Here is a 20,929-nt window from a genome sequence, read left to right on the forward strand (position 1 = left end):
TCATATTGCAACTGGGCAAGTAAGATCGAATACTTTTATGTTCCGTCAGAGTCTTTAAGTCTACGGCACTGCTCCATAGATCCAACTTCTCCACGTTTGGAAAATTCCTCAAGAAATGACGTAAAGCAATAGCCTTGCCACCACTGAGATTTCTGTCATCTAGAAAAACCCCTCCGATACGTTGCATCATAAAGCATAACTTTCTGATGACGTCAGTCGCTATTGTCATGATGCTGTTGAACTGGTGCGAATCTTCGAAGCTATTACCACTTCTTTCACCGGGGAAATCGACCACAGTCGCATCAAAGTAGAAATAAACTTTGCATAGCCTATAAGCTTGGTAGGTCCTGGTTGCCCAGTCACCAGGCAATGTCCTTTGAAAGTCCATAACATCGCAGGTCAAATCTTGAATGAAGTTCAAACCCTTGAAAAACATGAATACCACTTCACCTTCGAAGGCAATTTGTGCTGATTTTTTCTCTTCTGTACGCTCTAGAAAACAGATTAATTCTGGGAAGCTATATAGGTGCACTATCTCAGATACCATCGCTATCCTGCCATGGGAAACAGAGAACTCTTTCAAAGCATTTTCAACTTGATCAACTGAGCCATTTGACACAACAACAACAACATCATCATCATCATCATCATCATCATCATCGATGTCTTCAACAGGAGAACCTTTCTGTCTTTGTATCATTTCAGACTCTGATTCGTAGAATGGGCCAGTATGCATTGGTACGGGATGAATAACCATTTACCAACCTTGTTTATTCATTGTCTTGCACGGCATTTCACATTTTTGGTCCTCCCAAATTCGCCGCGTTGGAGCGCTGTATAGGAGAGTACAGACAACGGTTTTGTGGGGTACATACAACTCCAGCGGATGACGACAAACAAAACAATTTCAAAGCGTGTAAGCATTGAAAATCGGTATATTAAAGTTTCTTTAAATAGAGGACAAGGGCGTCTAGATGCTCATAGACGATTTAAAAGCAGTACCCACTCTATATAATCCACTGTTTCCTTACTCAACCACCAGGGCTTTCAACATCCACGGTTACGATTTGCTCTCCACTATGCAATAAATCTCCATTAACATCAGTACTTTGGGTATCATGACTGTTTAGCTGTTCTGAAGGAATGTGATGAGATGAGTCACTTTCATTACTAGGCTCTCCACTATCCGCGCTGTAACTGGGCGGTTTGGAAGGGATTAAGCTGTCCATGGTTATTCTTTCATCTTCTGAGTGATCATCTCTGTAAGCATTGTAGCTAAACTTATCTTGGTTGACGGCACCCCCTTCCAGGCTCTCATTGATATCCCAGAAGTCTGGAGGGAAATCATTTTCCCTCTCCGTCAAATCGTTCTCATCGTCAATCTCGGAACGCTCTAATAGAATATCGGAATTAAACTTTTTGTAAGCTGGGGGAGAGGGTCCATTGCCCTCTAACGGTGCAAAGCCCCATTTCTTCACATTTCCCTCGATGAAAACATAGCCTAGTTGACCGACATTGACATGGACAGAACAAAGGTTATTAGCCCCTATAATAGGAAAGAGTTGCCCATCTTGTGGGATGCGGAAATTCTTGATATGACCACCGATTTTCAGCTCGCTCACTTTTTTCCCATTCCTCGTGAAAAAAACTGTACCAGACCTCACACGGTAACCAATCCCAACAACATCACCCTCGATGAGCGTGGGAAAAGGTGGATCTCCTTGTGGAGTAAATGGTTGATTGTGTCTTCTGTAGCCATTGCTATCATAACTTATGGAATGTGCATGTCTACCCGGTAAGCGAAACCAAGGATATGGTTTGATCCCTATTCCTATCGATATGAGGGTCTCATCCGGATGTGGTAAAGAATATATTTTACTTTCGAAGTAGTAGACGTCGTTTGTCATCGGAATAGGGAGATTCGTCTGTGTTGAACACTCGAACTTCTTGAAGAAGTTAAGTTCAAAGCGATTAACAATAAGAAGATCATTGTTTGTCAACATATAATCCTTAACAAATTCCCACGCACGTATACCCTTCTCTTGGATGCTAAGGTTTTGGCTGAATAGTAGGTCACCACGAACGTATGGATTAGTGGTAAGATATTCCCTTGATTGAAAATAAAGCTCCTGTTCGTCCAGGTTTAATTCGAGGTAAGCTTGATTCTCCTCTTCGCGATTCAAGCTTTCTTCATTCAACGTCCCTATACGTCGAATGACAAAATATGCTGCTATCAAAAGAATCGAAAGGATGACTAATGAGAGCATAACTATGCTGACGACGAAGAGAGTAGACCCTTCATTATTTGATGAAGTTGTGGAATTGAGACGAGCGTTTGAGATGGTATCTGGAGGAAGAGGCCAAGATTTTGTCTTCGAAAATGTGATGAGATAGCCAACAAGCCGTACGACTGAGCCTGTTTTCATGTTGTTGCTGGAGATAAGGTTGGGTAGAACTGCCCCCATGACTTTTAACGAGGATATGGTAGTATGCACTCTTAATGGTGTGTACACAAAGCAGCCAGAGTCCGATAAGGGCAAGCCTAGTAGAAGTTTCGAATTGCTTTGAGGCGCTTGAAATTATTTTTCTTTTTATAATCAGTCGGTTAGGTAGTAATAATTATGACACAGTTCTAGCTTTGTATCTAGCTTGCGACTATAGGAAGGCCTGGAAACTTATATGAATGCTCAAGCTCTAGGCTCAAGCTCTAGGCTCAAGCTTTTAGGACAGTGAAGGTGAACCGTGTGCTTACTATCCTGTTTCTTGTAAGAGCCATGATATTGCGGCACATCTGGAGATAGGCAGGTGATTGCATTTATTACATTTCGACTCGAACAAGCGCATATACTGAGTAGTGAACATAGTTGTAAACAGAGGTTAGAGCAAGAGGAAAACGAAGAAGAAATATGGGATGAAATAGACGGAAAATCGATTCGTATTTTGGGTATCATGATTTAAAAATCACATGACAAAGGGTACTTAAGGGCATAGTTTGCATCCCATACTCCCCAGTACTTTTCGACGTCGCTAGTGCCAGAAGTGTCAGGCTTCCATGCTTCATCAAAAGCCTCGAAGACACATACGTTGACTCCCCAAGCTCTAATTGCACAGATTGCCTCTTTCCAAAACTGTCTGGCATTATCCACACCTGGCTCACTAGCTTCAAAGTGGGTGCCTTGTGTTGGCCATCCTGTTTCTCCAACCCAGAAGTTAGAGAGGTCGGTAGAACCTTTAGCGGTCTGGATAGTTTGCAAAGCTTGCATGATATCGTCGACGAAAGAGTAGGAAGCATTCTCCATCGTTTGACCCTGCCAGTAGGAGAACGCATTAGCGAACACGAAATCGGCAGCCTTAATAGCTGGAATGGCAGCACCATCAACAAGCACATTCCAGGAATCGGCAGTTCCAACTTGCACACCGGCGTAAGACTCACCGTTTTTGTCCTCGATCTCGGAAATAAGTTGCTTAATTTCGTCAATAGCATTGGCCAAGTCAGAAGCTGGCAAGTCGTCTCTGTATAAGGCCTCAGAACCGACAGTAAACACTTTTACGGTAGATTTAGAAATCTTAGGTAAAAACTGCTTCAATGCCTGCTTCTCTTCGTCAAAATGGGCTTTGTCGGTCGGCCAAATTCCAAACATCACCTGGAATCCTGCTTCCTCAGCAGCAGGACCCAAAATCTCTAAGGTGTTACAATCGGAGACAGCATAAGTCCTCACAATTTTCGAATGGCCAGACAACACTTCGAAATCGCTCTTGTATTCGTCGGCCGATTTACAGTTGCCAGCGTTGTCCTTAACGCCCAAACTGAAGGCCAACTATATCAGGTTAGTAGTCATTCAATCATCGATGTCTTTTGATACATACGTCACCAAGACTTGCCACAGTTGATACCAATGCCGAAGCTGCCACGAAGAACTTGAGTTGCATCCTAACTTAAACGAATGTTATGGAAAAGAAAAGTAGTAGTGACAAACTAAAAAGGTGATTCTTAAAGCAAAACAAATGCGAAAATTTATTTTTAGATGTCATCACGTGAGAACCGGGTCTAGGCGTTGCCCAAGCATTTCCAGCAACTGAATAATTCAATTTCCAGTTTTGGATTGGCTTGGCCTCAACATCGTCAAGGTAGTGTATCTCATTGTGAAGCATCCAAAGCTGTCGCATAGCTGTATGGTATCGACTGAATCTGGCGTCCTTTGAATTTGAATCACCTTATGCCTGGAATGCTAAAAGGGGATGCCTGGCGATTATTGCGGGGAGCAGCTTAGTGGTGGTTTACTTTTCTGGAAGATCAAACATCGATGAATTGTACGATAGGCACAGATTAGCGGCAAACTATTGGCTTCTGCAAATCCAACTTGCGATTAACGCCAGTCGGGTGATTTCTTCTTTTCTTGTTTTAGTATTCTTGTTCTTCTTTCCAGACTAAAAAACGTTTCTAAATACAGTTCTAGTGTTGCATCTTACGCCTTTTACACTGTCATGAATTCAAGGTTGGAAGAGCTCCAACTTAAGGGTTCGATAGTTTGGCCAATGCTATCAAAGCGGCATCCTCAATCCTTACACCTGGAGGCATGGCAATTTTACAATCCACCACGTCAGATATGCTTCCTAAATTTTTATCATCGGCAGCGCAGGCTTCAAAATCCCTCCAATTGCCAACCAAAAGAAGAATATTGCCTGAATCTTTTTTGTAGTACTGTGGTAAAGACTGGTATTTGTCTTTGGGATGATAATGATCAGCTTCTACGAAGGCTGTCTCCGTGTAACCACCTTGCACACCCAGTTCAGTATAAATTGAGCTAATTGAACTAGAGTAACGCACAGTATAAGCGAAAGAGGCCGTTTTGTTCGACGACTTGTATGCTACCTGAGGACTAACTACCTTCTTCTGTGATAAATCCACGGTTACCCGAACATTAACAGGAACGTCTTGTCCTTCCAAAATGAGTGGCTTTGAAGCACCAATATTGACGAATCTAGTAACTTGAAGTTTCTTGTGGGGCTTCGAGTGTCTTCCCTTTCTGGACATTTTCGGGGTGTGCTTGGGTATAGTCAAACCCTCTTTATATTTCTTGTCGTTCTCTATCATGAAAGGAAGAGCAGTTAACTTGGGAAGTTTGGCTGCATGTTTGAACGAAGCTCTTTCCCTCTGTTTAAAAAGACTTTTCACTAGATAAGGAGGAGTGATAAAGTATTGTAACAAAGAGCCGAGAAGAACAGCCTCATTGCTTTTATCACTCTCGAAATCTGGCACAGTCTTCGTGTCCTCCGCAGAAAATTCAGCGAAGACTCTTTTCTTGCTGCCATGATTACCCACACTGTCAGTCTCTTGAATTTTTGATGAGGAACGATCTGGGGCGTCTAGAACGATGAGCTCCAGCACTTTGTAAACAGTAGCTAGTTTTGATATTTGGTAGGCAATATAAGTGGCTTGCAGCAAGTTCTTCGAGTTTTCACATCTGATAGCCGAGGATGGTATACAAATTGATACCGTCATATCACTACCCAGCATTTTTATTCATTTGAGCTCATCACTGTCACTCTCACATTGTTATAGGACTGCATATTGTACTTTATAAAAAGCTAGGGTAGATCCTTGCACAGACTTTCCCTTTTGGACGTAAAGTGTATCGCTCCTTCTACTTTCTCAGGAACCCTTCTGCCATATTATCCTCCTCGCATCCAAATCAATGTAGTTCCTTAGCTTACTTTTTTTTCTTCCAAGTTTCTTCAACTCCTTGGTTTATATGCACGACAAACAGCGTTTATGTATGTCCCACAGGAAGGAGGCATCATTTCACTGTAGGAATAACAGTTTCAACATCTCGGCGGTTGATGAGAACGACTTAGCACCTTTATAGTACGCTTATTCGTAGGTCTATCAGTGCCCGGTTAAGATATTGAACTATTTAGAATCTCCCTAGGATAACGAAGTATTCAATTACTCTTCCAGTATGGTTTAGTACAACTTTAAGTCACGATTTACACTTCTCATCGATGAAGAAAAGTGCAACGGCCTAAGGGAAGTAGTAAATGTGGTGTCTTCTGTACGCTCATTGCAATATTAAAAGTTGAAATATGATAGAGAAAGAAACAAAAGCTAACTTACTGTACTTACGGGTACTTACGCTGGGATGCAACAATAACTATTTCTAGATTCACGTACTCTCTTCGTCTTCTAATTTTGCAATTTCCTCTTCCGCCCTCTTTATGTTTTTTTGAGTCTGTTCGTCCTGTCTCTCTTCTAAAGCACGTAATGTGTCTTTTAAAGTCTCTATAGTGGAAGTAACTTCTCCCAGCTTGACAGGCAAGGGAATCGAGAGATTGGACAAGGAGACAATTACATCTGGATCCACAGTAAAGTTCTTCAGCTTGGCGACCTTCTTTTTCAGTTTCTTTGCCGATGAACCCTGAAAGAATGGCTGCTGTTCCTTTTTCAAGATGACAACATCCTCGGGCATTTCGACCTTTCTAACATTAGCTTCAGAGCTGAAAGATGGCTTGGTGGCATCAGCGACAGTATTGTTTTGCGTCTTCTTGTAAGTAGGATCAAAATACGCCAACAAACTATGAATCTCGTTTATTTCCTCGGTGAAGGCAGGAACGGAAGCCTCTTCCAACTTCCGTTTGGCTTCATCTTTGCGCTTAGCCAGCTTCTCTTCTTCTTGCCTTGCCTTGTACTCTTCATCCCTCTTCTTTTGTTCTTCAGCTAACTGTTCCTTGAACTTGGTAAATTCGGCATCAAAGTCAGCTCTCAACTTCCTGATTTCATTATATTTCGAATCCTTAGCTTTTCTTAATTCGTTACGCTTGTTAATCAAGTTTGAGCGCTGTTCATAAGTAGACTTGTTGGAAGCGTTGATATCATCTAATTCTTTCTGAATAGACTCAAAGCGCGTCTGGACTTCCTTGTTCCCTACCTTCCCCAATTGGACTTTAAGTTCAGAGATACGAACCTTATCCTTATCAATCGAAGCCTGTTGAGTATCTACTTCGGCGAAATCTTTCCTCAATTTACGTAAGGAAGTCATCTCTTTGATGAATTTACGTTCCTCTGCTAACTTCAAATCTCCAGAACCGATCAAGTCATCCAAATAATTGACCCTAGTATCAATTTCTGCGGCCGACTTGAAATTTGACTTGGAAGTTATTTTTTGGATCTCAGTGATCTTTCTCTTTAAGTGAGTATCAATGTTCTTGATCTGAGATTGAATGGCTGCACGGTCCGCCTTAAAAGAGCTTTGCTGTGCGATAATATCCTTCAATTCTGCTTGCAATTCTTTCTTCCGCTCAACATCTGTGCTGTCAAGCTTGATACGATCAATCAGAGCACTAATCTCTCCACTAGCCAAATCCAAATTCTTTATATCAGCTCTCAACTGCTCGATACTCTTTTTCATAGAAGAGTCATCAGGACGCTTGATAAACTTCTTGGGGCGTGCAACGTTCGACATTGGTGAAGCTTGATATTGGGATTTCGTCGAGTAAAATTTCTGTCTGAACAGCACATTACGCGATAATTGCTTATATGCACTCTAGGCGTTGAGTGAGGACCAGCTTTGAAGGTTTCACAATTACTGATGGCTATAAAAAAAAGTAGCGAAATGAACGTGTTAGCTTTTTCCTTTTCGAATTTTAGTGGAAGAGCAAGAGAATAAAACCAGAGTTTGGATTCGATTGCAAATTATGGTGTATTTGAAAGTGGAACAGAATATCGCTTCACTTGTAATTCATAAAATCCCACTAATTTTCGGTTCTCCCTGTAAAACCAACAAACCATTGAAATCTGCAAAAAAAAAAAAAAAAAGAAAAACGAAAGAAAAATCGAGATCATAACCACATTACGCGTGAGCAAGCTACAAAAGGCCTCCCCATCTAATTAATTAAAATCAACCGAAGAATAAAAACAAGAATCCCGTCCACTGAATATTTACCTATCGTACTTGGGGAGCTCGTATATGGTCAGCGACTCAAGCCGCGCCAGTTTTGTTTTGGGTTTTTTTTTTTTTTTTTTTTTTTTTTTTTTTTTTTTGTTCTCAACATCAGTCTTATTTACTACAACGTTCAATCAAAACTTTGCCCATGTCATATTCGAAACTAGTGGAATCTCTTGACAAAGAAACAATCCTTCAAAAGTGGGATGATATCACCCCTTTGTCCAAAATTTCAGGAGTCCCAACTTCGTCGGATGAGCTTGGAGAAGACGCTGTTTTCGAAGGTCATGATGAGGAACAGGTCAAATTAATGGAAGAACTCTGTATTGTCCTTGATTTCCACGACAAGCCTGTTGGCGCAGGCACCAAAAAATTATGCCACTTGATGGAAAATATCGAAGAGGGCTTGTTACATAGAGCGTTCTCCGTGTTTTTTTTCAATGAGAAGAACGAACTTCTATTACAGCAAAGAGCGGACGAAAAGATTACTTTTCCGAACATGTGGACCAACACATGTTGCTCACATCCACTTTGCATCCCCTCAGAATTGGGGATCACCCTGGAGGGGGTGGAAGCCGACAAAGATAACTTAGACACCGCCATCGCTGGGGCTAAGGTTGCTGCCCAAAGAAAGCTTTTTCACGAACTTGGCATCCCTCCAGAAGACTGTCCGCTCTCAGACTTTGAGTACTTAACGAGGATTCACTACAAGTCGGCAAGCGCGTTGGGTTCTAAATGGGGAGAACACGAGATAGACTATATTCTCGTAATAAAAGGAAAAGGGAGTATCACAGTCGAGCCTAACTACAACGAAGTGAAAGACTATAAATATGTCAGCGCTGCAACGCTTCAAGATATGTTCAGGGATGAGAACCTCGTTTTCACACCCTGGTTTAAGCTCATCTGCCAGACATTTTTATTTAAATGGTGGGATAATCTTTCGCATCTCTCCCCGTTTAAGGATGACAAAATCCACCGTTTGCTTGAGTCTTAGTATGTATTATAGTGACGAAGCTCGCCATTGTATTCGAAGTCAACTATGTCAGCGGAGTCAGAGGTGGAGTCATGCCTGTATATAACTCAACACGGAACATCGAGATATATATATATATATATGTAGAAGAGGATTTTGCTATCCACTCTTCACCAGGTTATGAACAGACACATCACAGCCATATCTCGGCGTCTTTACGCAACTTCAGAAATTGCGACAAGACCGAGGAGGCGTAAGACGCATTTCTCTGATACCTTGAACAAAGGCCCCTCGTTCGATGACTTTGTTTCAGGTAAGGCGTCACAAATGATGGTTGATCCGCTAGAAGCGGCCAGAATGGATCCGGAACAAAAGTTACCAAAATGGCTTAAGGTACCTATACCCAAGGGAAAATCCTTTCTGAATGTGAAGAAAGATGTGAGAGAGCTCAAACTAGCAACTGTATGTGAGGAAGCAAAATGTCCCAATATTGGGGAATGTTGGGGTGGTAAAAAATCGGAGGCCACGGCTACAATTATGCTTTTGGGGGACACATGTACTAGAGGTTGTCGTTTCTGCTCAGTTAAAACAGACAGAAACCCCTCAAAGCCCGATCCGAACGAGCCCGAGAATACTGCTGAGGCTATCAGCAGATGGGGATTGGGCTACGTCGTCCTTACAACTGTGGATAGGGATGATCTTGTTGATGGAGGCGCAAATCATCTCGCAGAAACAGTGAGAAGAATTAAAGAGAAAGCACCTCATATTTTGGTGGAGGTCTTGGGTGGTGATTTCCGAGGAGATCTCAAGAGCTGCGACATACTTGCAACATCCGGTTTAGATGTTTACGCTCACAATCTAGAAACGGTCGAAGCTTTGACTCCTCATGTCAGAGACCGGAGGGCTACTTACAGACAGTCCCTTTCGATTTTGAGAAGAGCGAAAGAACTGAAACCGTCTTTAGTCACAAAAACGTCATTGATGTTAGGGTTCGGTGAAACTGACGAAATGGTAATGCAGACCTTAAAAGATTTGCGTGCTGTGGGATGCGATGTTGTCACATTCGGGCAATACATGCGCCCTACAAGGAGACATATGAAAGTGGTGGACTACGTACGGCCAGAAAAGTTTGAGTACTGGAAGAAAACTGCCTTGGAATTGGGCTTCTTATACGTGGCTAGTGGACCCTTGGTTAGGTCGTCTTACAAAGCAGGCGAGGCGTACATTGAAAACGTTCTCCGCAATCGTAAACATAATGTCGGCGAAAGTCCCCGAGCCACATCCTAAGACGCCTAATTATGTTTTATAGCGGTCAATGCCTACCAGTATGTATAGAGTGCATATAATAACTTTTGATTCAGTTGTATTGTCAACATGACCGGTATACTCAAACTTTTTATCCTGCAATATCGAAAACGTCTTCTTTCTAAAGCGACGGCGAACTATACTGACGTTAAAGGGTGTATGCCATCATCTAGATAACTGCTTCCATATCTACAAATAGGTGGTCACCGACGTACTTTGTCTCAGAATTTTCATAATTGATCTGAGAATAACCTCGCAGAATGCCTCAAGATGATAAGTCCGAGGATCTCGAAGATTCGTTTATCACTCAATTTGAGACGACTTTGAGTATTCGTCCTTCTAACGACCTTTTTGCGGAAGACATCACTATAGATCAAAGCTATTTTGTTAATGGCTCCAAATCTAGCCCAAGAACGAGTTCTGAGGCATTGGGGTCCATCAAAGAGCAACAAAAAGAGCCCTATGCGAAGCAACATAATCATAAACAATCGGAGAGAACTCTAAATACTGATGGCTCTTTCGTAGCTCCCAGCGATAGTGTTATCAGCAAGGAACTTTTGAACTCTTGCCCAGAATTGGAATCTATACTTGAGCCGTCTCCTCTTATAGATCTACAGTTATTAAAGTTTCGAAGAACTTTTGCAGAATTTATTAGTGCCAATCCGCAGATTGAACAGCAAAGCCCTCGGTTCGTCAAGAGCAGTGATCAAACACTCGTGTTACTTTCGCCATTCTCAACGGAGCATAGCTTTGGGCGCTCATGGGTCCTGAAATCTTATTTGTCGACCATTTTTGAAAGACCTCAACGACTTCTTGCCTCTTGCATTGGAGTTGCAGCTGCTCTTTCTATGTATCCGTTCTTTTACTCGATACAGAATTCGGATCGAAGAAGTTCCATATTTTCTAAGCATGTGACCAAAGTTCATGGGAAGAACTGGCCCAAGCTTTTGTTCAATCTTTGTCTTGGCTCTCATGAAAAATTGAGCAAAGGAGAACTCGAAGTCCCTCCTGACTGGAACCCTGGGGACATATACTTAACACCAAAAAGTATCACGGCTTTAGAAGGTGTCATAGGAACTATTGAAACAGCAGTGGATGCTCTTTTTGGAACAGGTAGAGATGTCGAGAAACATAAATTAGCATTCGTTGTTCTCCGACCACCAGGACATCATTCCCATGCCTGTCTCCCAAGCGGATTTTGTGTACTCAACAATGCTCAAATCGGAGTTGAATACGCCTTTCAAACTTACGGTGTTACACATTGTGCAATATTGGATATCGATCTTCACCACGGTGATGGTACTCAAGACATTTGCTGGGAGCGGGGAGGCTTCTACGGTGATTATGGAAAGGACGATGAAATTGACGGAGAGCTGCCGCCCAGGAATGAACATGGTAAACGAAAGCCGTCTTCACCGAAGGTTGGCTACTTCTCCTTACACGACATCAAATCATACCCTACAGAGCTTGGCTTTGCATCTAAAGAAAACTTAAAAAACGCTTCAGTCTGTATGATGGACCATGACATTAACATTTGGAACGTTCACCTTCAAGAATGGGCATCAGAAGAAGAGTTTTATAAACACTATCAAACAAAGTATGTGGCAATTTTAAATCGAGCTAATCAATTCCTTAACCAGGCTAAAAGGCAACACGAACAAGAACATTCGAGCTACATAGCAGAGCTCACGAAATACAAAAAATTTCTCCTGAAGCCTCATCTTTATAAACAGCCTGTCACTAAGCCCTCACCACCGCCAGCCTTTAAACCTTTAATCATCATATCTGCTGGACTTGATGCTTCGGAATACGAAAATCCACAGATGCAAAGGCATGGAGTCAATGTGCCGACGTCATTTTATGCCAAGTTTACAAAAGATGTCGTTAAATTGGCTCAGCTTCACACATATGGAAAAGTCATCTCGTTTTTGGAAGGGGGGTACTCTGATGGAGCGTTGATTTCAGGGATTTTCTCCCACTTAATTGGGTTAACAAACAACCAAAAGGAGAACACGGATGATCCGGTTTTATGGAACGGGTCATGGGGCACTGAACATGTTGTGAAAGAACTCACGAAAGGTTGCAAGCGACAATGGGTCCCATACAAGAATCCCAAGACCGAGGTTACAATCTGGGCAAATGAGGTGATCAAGTTAGGGAGACTGTTGATGCCCCAATCTATTCTACCAGCGAACCACAGCTACTCACAGACAATTCAAGCCTCAGAAGATCGACAAGAACCAACCAGCAAGATGTTACGTGAATTGTATGACAACGGTGGTATACCTCCCATTGATATACCCGCGGCGTATGGAAGGAGAGCTTTACGAAAAAATAGGCAGCACGTTAAACTTGATGATAGCTGAGTTGGTATTATGTCAATGAACTCATTGTGCCTGTGCAATTTTAAATGCTTGAACTCCTTTGTGAATAATAGTTGAGAACATTCGTGGGGACCTTGTAGTAAACACGCGCGCACCATTCTTGAGAATTGTAGACCAATTCATGGCGTTGACAGAGCTATTCTCGAAAAGCTATACCGATCCATTTCAAGAAACCAATAGCAAATTAATATGAGTTATCCACCGTCCCATCCTCTTTTTGATCGGCGAGATATTAGTGACAGTGCCTATATAGAGCTCTTACTTTTTGAAATAAAGGAGCTACGAGCTGAATGCGATTCAACGAAAAAGAAGCTTCACGAACTGATCGGAAAACGAGCAGGAGAATCTTACCAGGACTCAACTATTTCGTATGAGAACTCTGATGGTATTCCTCAAAGATCAGCACGTCGAAGAAAGCAGGTTGAGCAGGTGCCCCAAAGGAGCTCTGTTGAACAGCCCGATGCAGATACTATTCCCAAGAGTGAACCGCATCCTGATGTGGTAACCAACAGTGTTCCAATCTCGGAGAATATTAAGTCAGGTCTCTCTCTAGTGGTCAAACGCAGCACGTCACCAAATTCATTAGGACAAAATGAAACTGATTTTGATAGTCTGGGGAAAAAAGAGGACGATAACCTGAAAGTGGCCGAAGAAGAGAAGAACAATATCGAAAACAGCCCACTGTTACGAGCTGTTTCACCTTCAACAGATTCTGGGGATCTCAAGATGATAGCATCGTTCAAGCGAAGAATCGAACAATGAGCCAAGGCGAGAGTAGCCGAACAGTGGCACAAACAAGTGTCAACCCTTACAATATGAGAATCAAACTTCCCCATACCATGAGAGGTTCTGAAAATTCTATTATTACAAACTCGCATCTGGCCCACATAGAAGATCGGCCTTCTCCTGGGAACAACGAAGAGCGGCGATCATCATTTTCTATCCCCACGAACACTTCTTTCGGTACTAGAAGCGAGAGCAGCAGTGCTTCTCATTCATCCAACAAATTATCGCCTGTACTGAATGACTTCTCTTACAGAACAGACTTAAGAGGAGGAGAAGAAGCTCTAAATACCCACAAAGTCCGGCCACAGTCTCTCAGGCTCAGTCAATGCAGAGGACGTCACCAGCTTCGCATGGATCCAGCTTTCAGGTTTTGACTTCACCTGAACCACAAGATGATGTAATTCTTTTCCTAAAGCCTGAGGATTTCCTGACCATAAAAATCGAAGTGATAAGTACTTTAAGCTTCAACCCAAAAAAATCTGAAGACTTCAGTTGTACTCTTTCTATCAATGATCGTGAGAGTGGGAAAGGAATGTGGAAAGTGAGGAAATCCTTCAACCAAATTTTATCGTTCGATAATGAGATCAGACTGATACTAGAAGCTTTTGGCTTACCGCCATTGCCAGACAAAGGTCTTTTCACTTCCACTGTTCCAGCGAAGGTGGACGCTCGGAAAACGGCTCTTCAGCACTACTTTAATTCAATTTTTTTAATCCCTCATATCCCACAAATGATTTTATATCGCATTTGCCGTTATATATCGCTAGACTTTGTCAATCCACTTGATGATTTTAGGAGTGGAGCGAAGTTGGAAGGATATCTTATAAGGAGATACAAAGGTCTAGGAACCACTTGGAAAATAAGATGGTGCCAGGTAGATGGGCCCTCATTAGAGATCTATGAATTTCCTGGAGGACCCATGATAGAACAAGTACGTCTTCAAGGGTCGCAAATTGGGCGCCAATCGACGGACAATGTTGCAGAAGAGAAGGGATATCGGCATGCTTTCTTAATCCTTGAAGCCCCAAAGAATAAGATTTCGAGCTCTACCCAGAAACACTTCTTTTGCGCGGAATCCGATAAAGAAAGAGATGAATGGGTCAACGCTATGGTTGAGTATACCGAAAACGATCCGATAAAGGCACTGAAGCTGTACCCTGAAGCTGTCGAACAAAGAAAGCCACCTAAACCCCAGGAGGCTTCCCTACTAAAGCAAAACGCGCTAAACAAGGAGGAAGAGCAGCTAAAGGACCCTAAAGATGTAAAAAAACTTCGAAAAAGGAGTCTCTTTCCTTTCAGATACAAGGGCCAACTGTACGACACGGATGATGATAGTGGATGCACACCCGAAGCTGATTTGGGAGGCTCATTGACCCTCGAAAGCCACTTGGCATCAATGGACTTGACTCATGACCGATTCACCCCCGTTTTCGGTAACAATTTGACTGAAGCAGTTTCGTTATCATCCAAAGTGTTGGATGGTAAGCAGATCCCCACCGTCTGTTTTCGATGTATTGACTACTTGTCTCGAACAGGAGCAATTTACGAGGAAGGTATCTTTCGCTTAAGTGGATCGGCATCAACTATTCGTCTCATAAAGGACCAGTTCAATCGGGAACTTGATGTTAACCTCTTTGACCATCATCTCAAACCCGACATACACACTGTTGCGGGCTTATTTAAAACGTACCTTAGAGAGCTCCCGAGCAGCATATTTGGGGAGAACGAATACGTCCTTTTGCAACGAATTATATCTGACGACAAAGGCATCATGTCAAAATCTCAACTCGCCATTCAAATCCGAAACTTTATCAACCATGATGTTTCAAAGAGTCCAGTGAACTATGATTTTTGCTTTACAGTGTTCAGGCTCTTGAAGGCCGTCGTTGACCAATCTTCAACTAATTTGATGACCTTAAAAAACATATGCATCGTGTTTGTGCCTACTCTACGGGTTTCACTTGATATATTGAGTCTTTGCATTACAGACTTTGATTGTATTTTCATGAATGGGAGACCAATGGATGATGACAAACGCGAGCCTTTGGACTTACAGATACCGTCTTTTTAAGGTGTACCAATGAAACTGTTATATTATATATACATATAAATGAATGATGGCCATATGCACATATTTGGTGATCAAGCAGGTGATAAGCAAAACTAGAAAATGGTTATATGGATGCAACTCACCATTCACTTTCCCCGGTTGCTCTTTGAAACACAAAATCCTTGCCATCGATATTAGCAACACCCTCTTTTAAATTACATTTCCACTTGTTCTTGACCCTTTGCACTTTATCATATAAGCAAAGCATTATTTGTCCCTCCTGCTCTGTATCGTCATCATCCGACTTTTCAGAATCAAGCTCGTCGTCTAGGTCTGAATTTATATCATCCGAATCGTTGAAAACTGCACCATCAGCATCGCCGTTATCATTCTCATCATCTTCATCATCTTCCTCACCTAAACCACCAAAGTCTTGAGCCCCTCCATCGGACTGCCGCTTTGATACCTCTTTTATCCACTTCATTGTTGTTGAGTTGGCATCCATGCTGAACTCTATCGGCCCATCAGACTGGTTGACCTTGGGAAGTATCAATCCGTTTTCTTCAGTATATTCTTGCTTTACCGTAGGCAATTCAATCCCCATAGTATAGCTAGAGCCTGTATGGCCAGCCAACTCATTCGTTGAATTGGTTTGGGCCGGGTCGTACTGTGAAATATGAGGCATATCGAGGCCCTGATGGGACAGAAGGGGTTCATCTTTGACCGCATTGGGAATCAAGCTGGAATGGATTCCGCTGTCTAGCTCATCCACGTCGTTCCAAGAGAAATTTCCGACTCGAGATTGACTTAGTTTCTCGCACCAAAGCTTTTTCAAATCTTGGAGTGTGCTCTCATCGATCCCAGTGTCCTCGAAGTCTTGACGAGAATCTGCTATGACTTCTTCTATGACTGCCTCGTAAAGCTTACCTGCTTCAAAGTTTGACATTGCACCCGCTGAATACAAATTTATATGTGTAAGTTGTATGGTTGGTTCCGATATAGGGATTTAAGGGATTGCGTAAATTCTCGGTGGAAATCCTGTATTGAGCATCGCAGTACCTACAGTCGATATTTGCTTCTAATAGCTGATAATGCGAACTCCATTTCTCTAAGTAAGCATTTAATTTGTCATTATCTCCCAGGTGACGCTTCAATTTGTCTTCGATGCTCCTCATCTGTTTTTTCTCACTTGATCTTCGTGGAATTTGCTTTGCGTTCATGTTTTCTTGAGGATGGAAAATGATTTTGACTTCATGAATGATCTCATGACACTCGAGGCAATGTTCATGTCTTTCACAACAATTGATTTTTACTGTTGATACACCAAACGCCAGTATCACTTCTTGTATCACGCTTTTATCAGCAGTAAATTCTGCACGATTTTGCGGCCATGAATACGTAGTTAGGATGATTGTCTTGAGGACTTGCGGAAGATAGCGACGAAATAGTGCTTTCTTAGGATCGTCAAGGCCTGATTCTGCCACTATGCCTTTACCTAGATATGCATATCCTGAATCATGGTTTTTACATAGCTTATTGCTCTTCATGACATGGTGCGTTCGAAGAATATAGATGCGGCTGAAAGTTAACATTTAGCATTACTAACCTGCTCTTCGTCAAAATGAGCCTGACATCTAACACACAGTATTCATTTGAAGACCAGGAGTCCTACATTTTGTTTAGTTTCTCTGCGATTATTCCAAACGAACTGATTCGACAATCACCTAGCAGAACTACGAGACCTTATTGCAGAAGTTGTTTAACCCTTTGCTCAAGATTTATCTCCATTATGTTAGTTTTTTTGGTCTTACAGATGCAAACTTCATGAGCATTACCCCGAAATGAGTTCTTAGACCCGATTAGCCCCCTCCTCATGTTCATCTTGATGTGAGCTTGTCTTCAAAATTGAGAAGAAAATATATAGATATATATATATCACAATACCATCTTAATGGGACATACTCCGGTACTTTAGGTTGGGAGTAGAAACATAAACGACTGGTAGGATGAAAAGTGGTAAATTTATTACGAAGACTATGAAATAGCATTCAATATATCAAATGCCCAGGTTACAGAAATTCAATAAGATTCCCTCATCACGGCACGGCGACTCATACTCAGAAGTCATAAGACCCAGCTCTCTTGATGTTAGAAGGGACTTGGTAAGTTCCATTCGTGCTACGCAATGGCGAGCTTGAATTAAAAGTGGAGGCTGTTGCGGTGAAAAGCTCAGTGGTGGTAATGTCAACGAAAGAGGTAATGGTGGTGGTGGTCCCACTCCAAGTGAACTCGGCCTCAACTGGATAGGAGGAAACATGAGTCGTCGTACCTGTAGAGATAGTTCCTGAAGAAGTTCCGTTTTCCGTGACCGTCACTGTTATGGTAGAAGGTACACATACTTCAGAACTGGACTTCTCAGCTTCAGTGATTGTCACGAAGCTGGTGATAGTGGAAGTGGTGGTGGGTGTTGAAGTGATGGTGCTTGTCTTCGTAGCCACAGGGGACGTAGCAGACGAGCCGTTGTCTACCAAAGTAGTATATTCAACTATTGTTGACGTTACAGTTACCGCTTCAGCGAGTTCAGAGGCACTAGCCGCTTTAGCCTCAGAAGCAGTGGCTGGTACTGTCATCGTAGTCGAAGGTAAGGTAATGGTGACATACTTATCAATTGTCACTGTGGTATCCACCTCGGCATACTGCAAAGCGCTTGCAGCCTCAGTGTTGTTGTCGTAGCGCTTAAAGGGAACAGCCGAGACCGCAACAGCGAGTGATAAGAACTTAAAGAATTGGATGAACATTTAAACTGATGGCAAAGGAATGGACGCGACTAGGATTCGCAAGATGGTTGATGAAAGTTTCGATAAGTCAGATTTCTGGGATTAGAAGCATTATATAGCAATCGCGGTGAAGCGTGTTTTGCCTGATGATGCGACATCCCTTCGTCAATGTTTGCGTGAAATACGCGAAAGTAGGTGACAAAAATAAACAAAGGTTCGGCGTATAGACATCGGATTACAGCGCTCAACTCCTTTACGGCACGAGTTTGCGCAATTATGAGCTTGCGTGAAGCCCGTCATGCCAAGTCCAAACAGTCTCTTCGGCAAATGAGATGGAGTGTGCTGTGGTAAAGCTTTTGTTGAACATATTGCTCGCTTTCCCTCTGTATTCCCCAGCGACACCTTAGCGGCATCTGCGAAGGCTGAGAACCTGCACCCTGAACATCTCGCTCACTCAAGAAAACTACGTGGCTCCTGGAAACCCATCAAAGAATCATGATAGACACAGAGCTGATAAGGATACCACAGGCTTATAAGAAGATCCAGGTAACTCATCAAGAGCTTCTTGACAGGGTTGTACCATACGTCAGAGAGAGATGGATCTCATTCGGATCTCTTTAGTGATATTTGTGCTTCGAATTGTATTCAGCCAAGGTTGGTATATCGTTTGCTACGCTTTAGGAATTTATCTTTTGAATTTATTTTTAGCATTCCTTACTCCCAAATTTGATCCTTCTTTAGAGCAAGAGCTGAGATCCTCAAATCTTGAAGAGGGTGCCGATGATTTAGAAGACGAATTCAAACCATTTATCAGACGCCTTCCAGAATTCAGGTTTTGGCTCAATGCAACAAGAGCAACTGTGGCATCATTGATCGCCACGTTTTTCACAATACTCGATATCCCAGTATTTTGGCCAATACTTGTGTTGTATTTTATTATTTTGTTTCTCTTAACAATGCGAAAGCAAATTCAACACATGATTAAGTACAAATATCTTCCTTTCGATTTTGGAAAAGCAAGATATAGACGGCAAACTCAATAATGCATATCGTATTTTAAATCGATTGAAATGCTTTGTTGTCACCTGCTGGCTTCATAGAATTGACGTATATAGCCACCAATCAAAGCGAAGGAAACAGAGCAATAAAAACATGAGAAATCAGCTGTAGAAACGATGCGGGCATGTCACCTATACCAGCAGCTACTTAAATTCCCCATCAGTAGAAAAAGGAATATAGAGACAAACTTAACTTATAATTTTTTTTTTGTTAACTGTGTAATAAGTGACGCCTAACGACTCGAAAACTATATCACTATAGAAAACACAACTCCTTAATCATCGGATTTAGGAGGACTTCCTCATTGCCGCCCGGCGCAAAACACCCCGTCTGAACTTTAGCTTGAGTCTCTATAGTTCTTTCCTCGCTTTGTTAACCTGCGCGTATCGTACTAACGGAATCGGCAGAACCTTCGGCATCGATGACTCTAACCTGCAAAAGTGGGCAGGCGATCAATGGATGACCACTCGATTAGTAACTGAGTGCGAGCTTTAACTAGCAATCACCATTCCCTATTACTAGAGAACAAGAGGAATAGTTCCAGGAATTAAACTAGCTACTTCAGCGATAAATAAATAATATTAAAAGACTAATGATACACACTTGCTGTATTATCCAAGCTGTCTAGAGATTAACACGAGAAAGCCGCGTGCGAGGCATTGAGTACAACGTTTAGGGCTTGAAAACATTTCTCATACATCAAACAGTATGATGAATATAATGCCTAGGCTGACGACGTTTCAAACTTAATCATGTCATCTTTCCTATTCCTTTTAAATAGAGAAGATGACATTTTCATGCCGGCCTCTCTGCTCACCTCCAGAGTGCACAAATATCCTAGTCCTTTTGAGTGATATAGGTCCGGTAATGAACGAGGGAAGCTGAATTGCCAACAGAGTTCAATAGTCCTGTGCGCTTTTTCTCGTGTGTTTGTTTAGATTAGTGATTGAAGATGTTTTAAAGATCCTAAGTGTGAAGGTTGAAAATGATATTAAATTATCGCCGTAGTTTAGTCGCCTACTGAAAGCAAAATCTGGAAGTAAGATGGAAAGGTATTTAAATTGTAACAAGATTGTAAGCAGTTTAATATGTAACGTCAATGGTGACATTCTATTCAATTACAGTGCTGAGATTGATATCCAATAAGTGGCTTCTGCGAATACTATAGTCTAGCGTGTTACCTAAGACAAACTGTGAGCAACCCGGTTGCAATCGTGTAGAAGCAGTTATCTAGTACCCAGGGCGCGTTTGATAGTGGGAGACTGGCATAATTTCAGCGCATATTTCTATTTTACCCCATGTCGCCGATGTGACCTGGCTGCGTGCGAATCCGTTCGATTTCCGGATGTTCTTCTAATAGCTTGCAACCTCAAGATATAGATGAACCTTTTGTTCCTTTGTTACAGTCATTTCAATACTAAATGAGATTGGTTTCTACTGATCACTGATTTATATGGTTGCTTTAGAATGCAAACCCGTTCGATCCGCGAGAAAGTGAAAATTGGCTGAGTATCTTCGAGAAGTGTAAGGTATCCCCGTGGAGAATCATTTTAAAGGTAACACGAGTTTGACATAAAGAAGCTGATGCTTCAAGTGAATTATTGGAAATTGTTATGTGCGCTCTGTATCGTCCGACGGTAATAAAATACTCACCC

At 42.1% G+C, this 20,929-nt stretch overlaps 7 protein-coding genes across 7 annotated transcripts; 2 read left to right on the plus strand and 5 right to left on the minus strand. All coding sequences in view use genetic code 12, as the record gives it.

Moving 5' to 3' along the window:
- Positions 1-35: 35 nt before the first annotated feature.
- Positions 36-3,930, minus strand: CXQ85_003062 (uncharacterized protein; the record flags this gene model as incomplete). Its single annotated transcript, XM_025486718.1, has 6 exons — positions 36-60; positions 87-706; positions 1,065-1,426; positions 1,880-2,433; positions 2,980-3,818; positions 3,868-3,930. The coding sequence occupies 6 exons, from the start codon at positions 3,928-3,930 to the stop codon at positions 36-38; spliced, it is 2,463 nt and encodes an 820-aa protein (XP_025344268.1).
- A 583-nt stretch (positions 3,931-4,513) lies between these two features.
- CXQ85_003063 (putative methyltransferase) lies at positions 4,514-5,518 on the minus strand (the record flags this gene model as incomplete). Its single annotated transcript, XM_025486719.1, has 1 exon — positions 4,514-5,518. The coding sequence occupies one exon, from the start codon at positions 5,516-5,518 to the stop codon at positions 4,514-4,516; it is 1,005 nt and encodes a 334-aa protein (XP_025344269.1).
- Positions 5,519-6,164: 646 nt separating this feature from the next.
- On the minus strand, positions 6,165-7,460 carry BFR1 (Bfr1p; the record flags this gene model as incomplete). Its single annotated transcript, XM_025486720.1, has 1 exon — positions 6,165-7,460. One exon carries the CDS (start codon positions 7,458-7,460, stop codon positions 6,165-6,167), a length of 1,296 nt encoding a protein of 431 aa, XP_025344270.1.
- A 628-nt stretch (positions 7,461-8,088) lies between these two features.
- On the plus strand, positions 8,089-13,364 carry CXQ85_003065 (lipoyl synthase, mitochondrial; the record flags this gene model as incomplete). The annotated part of the gene is made up of 4 exons (XM_025486721.1): positions 8,089-8,817; positions 9,091-10,180; positions 10,489-12,370; positions 12,839-13,364. The coding sequence occupies 4 exons, from the start codon at positions 8,089-8,091 to the stop codon at positions 13,362-13,364; spliced, it is 4,227 nt and encodes a 1,408-aa protein (XP_025344271.1).
- Positions 13,365-14,307: 943 nt separating this feature from the next.
- BEM3 (Bem3p) lies at positions 14,308-15,459 on the plus strand (the record flags this gene model as incomplete). The annotated part of the gene is made up of 1 exon (XM_025486722.1): positions 14,308-15,459. One exon carries the CDS (start codon positions 14,308-14,310, stop codon positions 15,457-15,459), a length of 1,152 nt encoding a protein of 383 aa, XP_025344272.1.
- A 118-nt stretch (positions 15,460-15,577) lies between these two features.
- CXQ85_003067 (transcription initiation factor IIA large subunit) lies at positions 15,578-16,384 on the minus strand (the record flags this gene model as incomplete). Its single annotated transcript, XM_025486723.1, has 1 exon — positions 15,578-16,384. One exon carries the CDS (start codon positions 16,382-16,384, stop codon positions 15,578-15,580), a length of 807 nt encoding a protein of 268 aa, XP_025344273.1.
- Positions 16,385-17,555: 1,171 nt separating this feature from the next.
- PGA54 (Pga54p) lies at positions 17,556-18,236 on the minus strand (the record flags this gene model as incomplete). The annotated part of the gene is made up of 1 exon (XM_025486724.1): positions 17,556-18,236. The coding sequence occupies one exon, from the start codon at positions 18,234-18,236 to the stop codon at positions 17,556-17,558; it is 681 nt and encodes a 226-aa protein (XP_025344274.1).
- Positions 18,237-20,929: the final 2,693 nt, after the last annotated feature.

This window comes from Candidozyma haemuli, assembly GCF_002926055.2.
Source record: "Candidozyma haemuli strain B11899 chromosome Unknown D_2014730914, whole genome shotgun sequence".
NCBI classification, from domain to species: domain Eukaryota; kingdom Fungi; phylum Ascomycota; class Pichiomycetes; order Serinales; family Metschnikowiaceae; genus Candidozyma; species Candidozyma haemuli.